General features: G+C 46.3%; 1 protein-coding gene and 1 non-coding gene across 2 annotated transcripts; one reads left to right on the forward strand and one right to left on the reverse strand.

Moving 5' to 3' along the window:
• Window positions 1-1847: 1847 nt before the first annotated feature.
• On the reverse strand, window positions 1848-1930 carry trnal-uag (transfer RNA leucine (anticodon UAG)). The gene has a single exon. It is a non-coding gene; the product is annotated as a tRNA-Leu (tRNA).
• A 70-nt stretch (window positions 1931-2000) lies between these two features.
• LOC137345346 (histone H2A-like) lies at window positions 2001-2390 on the forward strand. Its single transcript, XM_068008839.1, has one exon. The coding sequence runs from the start codon at window positions 2001-2003 to the stop codon at window positions 2388-2390; it is 390 nt and encodes a 129-aa protein (XP_067864940.1).
• Window positions 2391-12327: the final 9937 nt, after the last annotated feature.

Raw genomic sequence — 12327 nt, forward strand, 5'->3', positions numbered from 1 at the left:
CTGTGATCTTGTCACACCCAACTTCGCTCTATATCTTCTGACACACACACTTTACAGTCTGTCATTTCCAAAAACAAGCATTCTAAAATCAAAAGACCTTTTGTTTATTTCTCCTTTCTTTTCATTTCTCCTCTATTCTTCTCAATCACTCCCTTCAACAGTCCTATTCAGATCAAGGTGGAATGTGAATAGTGTCACAACTCACCTCTGACACTATTATTACCCTTCTCTTTTCTTGTCTTATTCAATGGGAAAGTTTTATTCACCAGTCTGTTGCTGTTTTACACTCTTGCCATACCATCTGGTATTGCATCCATCTGAATTCTGTGCTTTCATGGCCTTATATATCTTTTCCTCTTCTGGATGATTTGTTTGCTTCAGTTCCATTCAACCAGGCTGGACCACAGGGAAGCTTAGAACAAAGAACAAAGAGCAGTACAGCACAGGAACAGGCCATTCGGCCCTCCAAGCCTGCGCCGATCTTGATGCCTGCCTAAACTAACACCTTCTGCACTTCCGTGGCCCATATCCCTCTAGTTCCTTCCAATTCAAGTATTTGTCAAGATGTCTCTTAAACGTCGCTATCGTATCTGCTTCCACCACCTCCCCTGGCAGCAAGTTCCAGGCACTCACCATCCTCTGTGTAAAAAACATGCCTCGCACATCCCCTCTAAACTTTGCCCCTCGCACCTTAAACCGATGTCCTCTAATAACTGACTCTTCCACCTTGGGAAAAAGCTTCTGACTATCCACTCTGTCCATGCCGCTCATAACTTTGTAAACCTCTATCATGTCGCCCCTTCACCTCCGTCGTTCCAGTGAAAACAATCCGAGTTTTTCCAACCTCTCCTCATAGCTAATGCCCTCCAGACCAGGCAACATCCTGGTAAACCTCCTCTGTACCCTCTCCAAAGCCTCCACATCCTTCTGGTAGTGTGGCGACCAGAATTGCACGCAATATTCTAAGTGTGGCCTAACTAAGGTTCTGTACAGCTGCAACATGACTTGCCAATTTTTATACTCTATGCCCCGACCGATGAAGGCAAGCATGCCGTATGCCTTCTTGACTACCTTATCCACCTGCGTTGCCACTTTCAGTGACCTTTGCCTTGGGTGGGTCCACGTTGATCCATTACATTCAGAATCACCTCCTTGAAATAACTCCATAGTACAACTACAGTAACCACACAGAATCTGCTTCAAACACTCCTGCACATTTTATCTGTTCTGACTGTCAACACCTCCAGCTCTTTTGTTTAAGTGGAACCCATCAGGTTTGTATAGGCTCCTTCTATTCTGAAAGCTGTAGCACTGGTTCAGGGAATTCAGCCCTGTTTCTCTACTCTCAAGGCTCAGCCATGCTTGATCTGCATCGTAATTGCTTTTATTGCAATGTTACAAGACCTCCAATCCTCTGGAAAACGATGGTCAGACCTTCCACTATTTCTTCCCTGGCTTCATTCAACAGCCTGAGGTACATTTCATCTGGTCCTGGTGATTTATCCACATTCAAGGATGTTCATCCAATTAAGACTGCCTCTCTCCTGAAGTTATCACGTCCAAGACTTCACACTCCTCCTCCTTCATAACAATATCTGCATCACCCTCTCATTTGAGAAGACAGTAAACTATTCATTAAGGATATTGGCAACATCTTCCACCCCGATACAAAGGTTACACTTTTGATCTTTTCTGTGCCCTGCTGTTTGCTTAGTTGCCTCTTACTCTAATGTTTTGATGCAACATCTTTGGGTCCATTGTTATTTTGCTTGTCCATGTTCTTTCCTGCTTTCTCTTTGCTCTTCACCGCTGCTCCCAAACGCCTCCAGTGCAGTCAAAACACAAGGTGTCAGAAGTGGGATTTGAACCCACGCCTCCCATAGAGACTGCGACCTAAACGCAGCGCCTTCGACCGCTCGGCCATCCTGACCGCCTATTGGCTATGATTAATGCTAAGGAAATTAACCATTCTTTGTGAAAGTATTTGTGAGATTGAGGAAATGTCTGGAAGAGGAAAGACCAGCGGGAAAGCTCGGGCCAAGGCCAAGTCTCGCTCCTCTCGGGCTGGACTGCAGTTCCCGGTGGGCCGTGTTCACAGGCTCCTGAGAAAGGGTAACTATGCTGAGCGTGTGGGTGCCGGAGCCCCGGTCTATCTGGCTGCTGTGCTCGAGTATCTGACCGCTGAAATCCTCGAGCTGGCCGGCAACGCGGCCCGGGACAACAAGAAGACCCGCATCATTCCCAGACACCTGCAACTGCCCGTCCGCAACGACGAGGAGCTCAACAAGCTGCTGGGAGGAGTGACCATCGCTCAGGGCGGGGTGCTGCCTAATATCCAGGCCTTGCTGCTGCCCAAGAAAACCAGCGCTCAGAGCTCCCAGAAAAAGTAAAGCGGCCAAAATGTCAACAAATAAACCAAAGGCTCTTTTCAGAGCCACCCACAGTCTCTGTGAAAGGACTGATTACTGTCAGGAGGGAATCAGAGATGGAGTTATTGTAACAGTGGATTGACCTGTTTCACATCTGTCCAGGTGTCTTTTCAGTTCCCTCTCTGGATTTCGCTCTGTTTCTCTGCTCACACATCTCCCCCTCCAGTTAAGTGAAGAAGTGAACTACAGGGTGTAGAATCAACAATTTAATAAATCCCGCTGCCTTCGATTTTATAAATCCCAAGAGCATCCCGGTACATTAACGGGAACTGGTTCAGAGCTGATGAATTAATTTAATAATGGAAGTGTCCGGGTTAATTCTCTGTTTTTCATTTGGACAGTTTGAATTGTGTTTTTTTTTTTCTCTCTGGTGATCTGAGCGCCGCTTCTCAATGAGAATCTGCACCCAGAACAGAGTAAATGCAGGAAGAAAGAGGCCATTCTCGGGCTGTGTGTTTCTCTCCTGACCTGATCTGTTTAGACCGCACTGTTCCCAGAGGACGGAATCAGCGAGAGTTGTGCACACACAGGAGCTGAGTCCACTGCAGCGCTTTAAGATGTACCTTCTCCCCAGCCATCCCTCTTCTCCGGACACAAAGTTGTTTGTTCCCCCGGCGACGGGATAGAGTCGGGGATCCTCTCCCCGCAGTGTCAGTGGCTGCAGCCCCGGGGAACTGGCGGTTTCAGTCAGAGTGACCGAGCTACCTTACAGGACTCTCCCCCTGAATTTGTGAACTGAGACTGCACCGAACACATCTCCAGTTAGAGTGAGGGCCGGACATCCTTCTGTTTTATTACAGAGAGTGGGGAAAGGGCTGGGTGGAGGGGAGTCACCAGGGATCCTGCATTTGCTCCAAATCATTTCCATGTGGAATCTGCAGGCGGGGCCGGGACAGGGATCATTTGATCAGGGGATCAGCTCTTTCCTAAGAGATGTGGGTGGCTCTGAGAAGAGCCTTTGTGTTCAGATGTTTACAAGTTTCCCGTGCTATTTCACTTCTTTCCAGACCCTGCTTTCTGAGCCTTCGCTGCTTTCGGCTTGACCTTGCTCTTCCATGTCTGCACTTTCTTCAGCGCCTTTCCGCCCGCCGCACTCTTGCCTTTTTTGACCTTCTTCGCAGGAGACTTTTTCTGAAACGTTGCTTTCTTCACCGCCTTATTTGGCGTTGCCGCCGCCTTGCTGCTCGTTTTCTTGGCTGTTACTTTCTTTGTTGTCACTTTCTTGGCTGCTGGTTTCTTCACCAATGATTTCTTGTCTTTTGGTTTCTAACGAAGGATTTCTTGGTTGCTGGTTTCTTCACTAAAGATTTCTTGTCTGCTGGTTTCTTCACTGAAGATTTCTTGTCGGCTGGTTTCTTCGCTAAAGATTTCTTGTCTGCTGGTTTCTTCACTAAAGATTTCTTGTCTGCTGGTTTCTTCACCTTCTTTCCCACTTTTCCCTGGGTTTTCCTTCTTGCTGATTTTGAAGGAGCCGGAGGCTCCCTGTCCCTTGCTCTGCACCAGGGAGCCTTTGTTCACATTCCTCTTGATACTTTGCTTGATCTGGGTCCTGAGCTTCTCCACATCGACACCGCTGCTACCCAGAGCCTTCTTTATGGCGGACAGGGACATCCCCTTGCGATCGCTGAAAGCCGGCACAATCTTGAGGATCTGTTCGCCCAACGGCAGACCGGCTGGCTTGTTCCGGGGAGCCGCCTTCTTCTTCTTGGGGGTCTTGACTTGGGCGGCGGCGGCGGCTGGAGGAGCCGTTTGGGCGGCTGCACGATCGGTTATGTCCGGGACTCTGCACAAATTCTCTCTGTCAATGTGAACTGGGTCAGAAATGAAGCCGGTGATGGTGGCACAGATAACTTAAAGGCAGAGAGAGGACGGGGCGGAGACAAGCTGCTGTCAGCTCCCGGCTCCTGCTGTCTCTCTGTGTTTCTCTCTCCTCACAAACTCTCCAATTCCATTGAAATTCAGAGACTCCAGACTTCCAGACTAGATCTTTCCTGTCTCTCACTCCAGTATGTTTGCTGTTGAAAAGCTTTCACAAGGATTGAGGACTCCATTTTCCATTTCACCTGGTTTTATTGCTGCACTGACCGCCCTCTCTCACCCCTCGCTGACATGTTCTCTACTTTTCAACTGAAATCTTGAAATAAAAAAAAATGATCCCGAATTCCCACTTTGGGGCTGAGCAGGGAGCAGGGCGGTTCTTTGACTGGAAAATCATTTGATTTTACACAAGAATGACTCTGAAATCCGGCGATGAGAGCGGACCCACAAACACTGTGGCTTCAGACTAACCCGCCCTCCCCTTTAATACAATCTCTCTTCCACAATATTCACATCTGCATATTCACAGGACAAACTGTTCCCTGAATGTAGAGTTCCCAGGACAGGTTTTCCCCTCCGCTCAGTCTGTGCTGCGGATTCTCGGGGGTGAGTTGTATTTTCTCAGCTCAGTCAGTGTTAAACAGTCTGGGACCGGCGCTCCGAATATTGTCTATTAACCAGAGTCCGCAACAAGAGCCAATCACAGTTGTGACTTTTTTTATTCGTTCATGGGATTTGGGTGTGAGTCCAGAACCAGGGGTCATAATCTAAGGATACGGGGTAAACCTTTCAGGTTGTCCTTTCTCTCTCTGCCCCTCTCTCTCTGCCGACACCCACCCCCGGTCCCCTCTCTCCCTCTTACTCTCCTCTCTCTCTCTCCCTCTCTCTGACAGTTGCAGAGAGCGAGAACTCTCAGCTTTATGGTTAGTCTTTTTTTTAAAATCGCAGCCGTCAGTTTCACAGCTGACAGGTGCTTTGAGCAGAGACAGCACTTCCGAAACTCGGACAATTTCGGGTTTTTCTGGAGGGCTTTTAAATGAAATCAGAACTGCCGGAAAGCTCCGAACTTGTCCGAGGTTCTGAAACGTTGTCTCTGCTCTCAGGACCTGTCAGCTGTGAAACTGACGGCTGCGATTTGATTGAAAGTCAGACTGGTCTGGAAGAAGAAGCCAATGGGAAATTTCTCACCCCTGAAATTATCAGTCACGGACCGAACTGTTTTAACGTGGACACTGGTGTCCATGAACAGACATGTTGCCAACCCCTGTTCTTCACACAGACTTACCAATCACACACTGATCAACGCCAACAAATAATTTGACTTTTTTATTGAAGACTGACAATACAATATACAATTTACAGGAGAGTATTACAGGCACATCTTACCGGGGATCATCCCATCTCCTACTCTGTGTCACATACTGTATGACATCAATTCCTGAAGTGATGATGCACACACGAGTTACCAATTCCTTGAAACAAAGAGTAGGCATAAATGGGCCATTTTCTCATTGGCAGGATGTGACTGGTGGAGTGCCACAAGGATCAGTGCTTGGGGTTCAATAATTTACTATCTATATTAATGACTGCTGATGATACAAAAATAGGTAGGGCATGTTGTCATGAAGACATAAGGAATCTCCAAGGGGATATAGATAGGTTGAGTGAGTGGGCAAAAACTTGGCAGATGGAGTTTAATTTCGGAAAGTGTGAGGTCATACACTTTGGTCGGAAGAATCAAAATGCAGACTCTTATATAAATAGACAGAGACTCCAAAAAAGAGGGATCTGGGTGTTCTTGTGATTGAAACACAAAAAGTTAGCATGCAGGTGCAGCAAGTAATTAAGAGGGCAAATGGAATTTTGGCCTTTATTGCTAGCGGGCTGGAGTTTAAAAATAGGGAAGTCTTGTTAAAGCTGTACAGGGTGTTGGTGAGGCCACACCTGGAGTGCTGTGTACAGTTTTGGTCCCCGTATTTAAGAAAGGATATATTGGCATTGGATACAGTCAACAGAGATTCACTCGGCTGATTCCTGGGAGAAAGGGGTTGACTTATCAAGAATGGCTAACAAGTTAGGCCTTTATACATTAAAGTTTAGAAGAATAAGGGTGATCTTATTGAAATGTATAAGATTCTGAGGGGGCTTGACAGGGTAGATGTTTCCACTAGTGGGGGAATCTCAAACTAGGTGACATAGTTACAGAATAAGGGGACAGTCATTTAAAACTGAGATGCAAAGGAATTTCTTCTCTCAGAGGGTAGTGAATGTCTGGAATTCTCTACCCAGAGAGTTGTGGAGGCTAAATCACTGAAAGCATTTAAAGAGGAGGTAGATAGATTTTTGAAATATTGGGGAGTTGAGGGCTATGAGGAGCTGGCACGAAAGAGGAGTTGAGGTCTGGGGCAAATCATCCCTGATCTTATTAAATGGTGGGGAAGGCTTTGGGGACTGAATGGCCTACTCCTGCTCCTATTTCTTATGTTCTTATAAGGGGGCTACAAAGAGATGTAGATCGGTTAAGTGAGTGGGCAACAACCTGGCAAATGGAGTAAAATGTGGGAAAGTGTGAAATTGTCCACTTTGGCGGGAAGTATAAAAAAGAAGCATATTATCTAAATGGTGAGAGATTGCAGAGCCCTGAGATGCAGAGGGATCTGGGTGTCCTCGTGTATGAATCGCACAAGGTTAGTATGCAGGTACAGCACGTAATTAGGAAAGCTAATAGAATGCTCGTGTTTATCGCGAGGGGAATTGAATACAAAAGTAGGGAAGTTATGCTTCAGCTATACAGGGCATTGGTAAGACCACATCTGGAGTACTGTCTACAGAGCTGGTCTCCTTATTTAAGGAAGGATGTGAATGCATTGGAGGCAGTTCAGACAAGGTTTACTGGACAAATACCTGGAATGGTGGGCTGTCTTACAAGGAAAAATTGGACAGGCTTGGCTTGTATCCACCAGATTTTAGAAGAGTAAGAGGCAACTTGATTGAAACACATAAGATCCTGAGGGTCTTGACAGGGTGGATGTACAAAGGATGTTTCCTCTTGTGGGAGAATCTAAAATTAGGGGTCACTGTTTAAAAATATGGGGTTGCCCATTTAAGACAGAGATGAGGAGAATTTTTTTCTCTTAGAGGGTTGTGAGTCTTTGCAGTTCTCTTCCTCAAAACGCAGTGGAAGCAGAGTCTTTGAATATTTTTAAGGTAGATGTAGATAGATTCTTGATAAGCAAGGGGGTGGTCAGGGGTAGCTGGAAATGTGGGTCATCAGTTCAGCTATGAAATTATTGAATGGCGGAGCAGGCTGGAAGGGGCGAGTGGCCTACTCCTGCTCCTAATTCATATGTTCGTATGCTTGTATGTTTGTATAAAGCCCAAGATGCCATATATTTTACTACTACTCTCTCAATATGCCCTGCTACCTGCAAAGATCGATGCACATGCATCCCCAGGTCCCTCTGACCCTGCACACTCTTTAGAACTGTGCCATTAAAGATACATTGCCTCTCCCTATTCCTTCTGTCAAAATGCATCACCTCACACTTAACAGTATTAAATTCCATCCGTCACCTCTCTGCTCATTCTGCTAGCCTATCTATGTCCTATTGCAGGCGGTTCATATCATCCTCACTGTTTGCCTCACCTCCAAGTTTGGTATTGTCAGCAAATTTTGAGATTCTGTTCCGTATTCCAAGATCCACATATTTTATACATAGCAAGAAAAGCAGTGATCCCAGCACTGACCCTCGGGGAACACCACTGTCGACCATCCCCAAGTCTGAAAAGAAACCATTTACTACAACTTGCTTGTTTCTGCCCTTAATCCAATTTTTAAACCAATTGGACACTGACCCTCCTATTCCATGAGCCTCAATTTTGTTAACCAGCCTTTTATGTGATACCTTATCAAATGCTTTCGTAAAATCCATAGAAACAACATCCACTGCATTTCCTTCATCAAACTTCTCTGCTCCTTCATCAAAAAATTCAATTAGATTAGTGAAGCATGATCTGCCTTTTACAAATCCATGCTGGATATCCTTAATTAACTCAAACCTCTCTAAATGTCCATTGATATTTTCCCTGATTATCATTTCTGAAACCTTACCCAGCATTGATGTTAACTTAACTGGCATGGAGTTGCTTGGACTGTCCTTACACCCTTTCTTGAATAAGGGTGTCATTTGCCACTCTCCAATCCCCTTATCCAGGGAAGATTGGAAGATTATGGCAAGCCCTTCTTGGAGGAGTCTAGACATGCAAGGACTCAACTACCAGCAAGCGTAGAAAGCAAGACCCAGGCTCAGGGCCTTCAGTTTCCCCTGGAGGGGAGTCGGAGAGGCAGCGGATCCTGTGAGGAACCACAGTTCAGGAAAGATGAGAAGGTCATTATGAGGGGACAGAGGAGATTAAGTTCAAGGTTTCCCAGCTTATAAGCAAGTGCAGAGACAAGGAACGGTGCTGGGGCAAATAATAGGAAGCTGTGATCGGTTGGAAGGCAGGAGTGATTAAATGACAGAAGAGATGATGGTGCAAGGCAAAAGTCAGGGAAACAACAAGTAACATTTGGCCGGCACAGATACCAGGAGTGGGGTTCGAACACACACAGACATATATTCATTGGATTTTAAGTCCAACACCTTAACCACTCAGCCCTCCTGGTTCATTAACTTGTTGCTGAAAATGAAATTTAATGTGATCCGGGTGACATCTGGCCTTTTACAATATACAATTATGACTCCTCTCCCATGCTAAATTGGACCCTTCATTACTTTGAACCTCAATTGGATCACCCCTCAGTCTAGGTTTCTCTAAGGTGTAGGGTTCCAACTCTTTTAGTCTAACTTGAAAGCGAAGATGTCTTACACTGGGAATTAGTTTAATGTCTCTCCTCTGTACCCTGTCAAAAGCCTCAATAGCACCCATCATGTGAGGAGACCAAGACTGGATACAATATTCCAAGTGAGGCCTGACCAAGGTTTCATAAAAGGACAAATTCGGGACATCTCAGATACTGAAGGAGTCCGTGTCCAGAAGCAGCAAGACCTGGACAACATTCAGACTTGGGCTGCTAAGTGGCAAGTAACATTCACACCACATAAGTACCAGGCAATGACCATCTCCAACAAGAGAGAATGTAACCATCTCCCTTTGACGATCAACAGCATTACCATCGCTGAATCCCCCCACCATCAACATCCTGGGGGTAACCATAGACACAAGCTTAACTGGACCATTCATATAAATACTGTGACACCAAAGGTAAAACAGACAGTGAGAATTCTGCAATGAATAATTCAGCTCAAGGCACGAGGTGAAATGCTCATTAGGAGAGCTGGAAAAATGGACTGGTCAGGTGTGCAGAAAAGTGGCAAATGGAATTCAACTTGGAGAAGTGTGAGGTGATGCCTTTGGTGAGGTCAAACACGGCAAAGGAATACACAATTAATGGGTGAATACTGAGAGGTCTAGAGGAAGTGAGGGACCTTGAAGTGAATGTCCACAGATCCCTGAAAGTAGCAGGACAGGTTGATAAGTTGGTTGAGAAGGCTTATGGAATCATTTCCTTTATTAGCAGAGGTAGAGAATATCAGAGCAGGGAGGTTATGCTGGAACTGTATCAATCATTAGTTAGGCCACAACTTCAGTTCTGTGTGCAGTTCTGGTCACCTCATTACAGAAAGGATGTAATTGCACGAGAGAGGTTACAGAGGAGATTTACGAGGATGTTGCCAGCTCTGGAAAAATGCAACGATGAGGAAAGATTGGATCGGCTGGGGTTGAATAGAGGAGGCTGAGGGGAGATTTGATTGAAATGTATAAAATTGTGAGGGGTCTGGATAGAGTGGATGGGAAGGGTCTATTTACCTTAGCAGGGAGGTCAATGACTAAGGGGCATAGATTTAAAATGATTCGTTGAACGATTAGAGGGGAGATGAGGAACCGTTTTTTCACCCAGAGGGTGCGAGGGGTCTGAAACTCACTGCCTATAAGGGTAGTTGAGGCAGAAACCCTCAACTCATTTAAGAGGAGTCTGGATGTGCACCTCAAGTACCTGAACCTGCAGGGCTACGGTCCAAATGCTGGACAATGGGATTCCGCTGGGTTGCCCGATTCTCGGCCTTCCTGTGCTGTAAACTTTCTATGTTCAATGATTCTATGCAGAGACAATGGGCCGAATAGCCTCCTTCTGCACTGTAATAATTTTGTGATATTTGACTCTCCAAAACTTGTCCACCATCTATAAGGCACAAGCCAGGATGAGTGCAGCTCCAACAATACTCCAGAAACTCGACACTGTTCAGGACAAAGCAGCTGCCTTGATTGTCACCCCATTCACCACCTTAAACATTCACTCCCTTCACCACTGACGCACAGTGGCAGTCCTGTGTACCATCTACCAGATGCACTGCTGCAACTCACCAAGGCTCCTTCAAAAACACCTTCCAAACCGAAGACCTCCACCACCTTGAAGGACAAGGGCTGCGGATGCATGGAAACACCACCTTCTGCAAGTTCCCCTTCAAGTCACACACCATCTGATCAGCAACAATATCGCTGTTCATTCACTGATGTTGGGTCAAAATCCTGGATCTCCCTTCCTAACAGCACTGTGGGTGTACCTACACCACATGGAGTGCACCAATTCAAGAAGGGAGCTCACCGCCATCTTGTCAAGGACAATTAGGGATGGGTAACAAATTCTGGCCTTGCCAGTGTCGCTCACATCCCATGAAAGAATATGCCCCATCTTATATGCAATTATCCTCTGAATGCAGTCCAACCCCCTATTTGCTCCAGCTATCACTTCACAGCATTGCTGCTGTACCTTTCGAGATCTGTGCACTAGAACATCCAGATCTCTGCTCAAAATTATTTTCTTTCTCTACCTGCTTTAATGTTTTTCCCTGAAGGGTGTATGAATGTTGAGCATTCGTCCTGTCCACATGAATAACACTGCACTTACCCAAATTAAACATCATTTACCAGTCATGAACCCAATCTCCCAACACATTAAGATCAGCCTGAAACAGGCGAGCATCGTCGACAGTCTGAACACTCGCAGAGATCTTCAAATCATCTGTAAATTTACAGATGGTGCCCCCTACACCTACATCCAGATCATTAATAAAAATAATAAAGAGCAACAGACCCAACACCGATCCCTGTGGGACACCACTGGTAACTGGTCTCCAAACAGATCCAGATCCATCTGTAACTACTTTCTGCCTACGTCGTGCCAGTCAGTTCCCAATCCAGATCAATATATTACCACTGATACCAGGGACTTTAATCTTATAGAGAAGCCTCTTGTGTGGAACCTTATCAAAATCTTTTGGCTGAGATCCGCTAATTGAGCACAGGCCGGGGATGAGGCCTAAGCCTGTCCTGCTCTGTGTGTGGGTCTCAGGAAGGCACAAGGTGAGATCAGCTCACTGAGCACAGGCCCTTCCTGCTCTATATAGTGCTCAGTACCTCACCAAATGAGAATAACTAACACACCACAGGCCAGGGAGCCTCGGCCCATCCTCCCCTGATTGCGGTTCAGTGCCAACCAGGTCAGATCAGCTAATTCAGCACAGGCTGGAGATGGAAGCTGGATCTTTCCTGCTCTGGGGGCTCCGTACCATACCAGGTGTGATGAAGTAAAATACCACAGGCCGGGGATGGAGCCTGGGATTTTCCTGTTCTGTGTGGGGCTCTGTACAACACCGTGTGATAAGAACTATCATCCCTCAGGCTGAGGAAGGAGCCTGGGCCCATTCTGTTCTGTGTGGCTCCTACAACATTGGGTGGGTTCAGTTAACTCAACACAGGCCATGAATACAACCAGGCCCTTTCCTGCTCCATGTGGCTCAGTATCACACCAGGTGACATCAGCGAACACAGCCCAGGTGGGGCTGGGGCTGGAGCCTGGGCCTGTCCTGCTCTGTGGGCTCAGTAACACAGCCCGTTAGATGAACTTTTTTCAAAAGACTTCAGTGTATTTAACTCTGTGTCCAACACTGTGTTTATAAAGAGTGTAATTTATTGACTGGTCTCTTGGATCTTGGAGCAAACAGGGTGACAGACAGAG

Source organism: Heterodontus francisci, chromosome 28, assembly GCF_036365525.1.
Source record: "Heterodontus francisci isolate sHetFra1 chromosome 28, sHetFra1.hap1, whole genome shotgun sequence".
Classification (NCBI taxonomy): Eukaryota; Metazoa; Chordata; class Chondrichthyes; order Heterodontiformes; family Heterodontidae; genus Heterodontus; species Heterodontus francisci.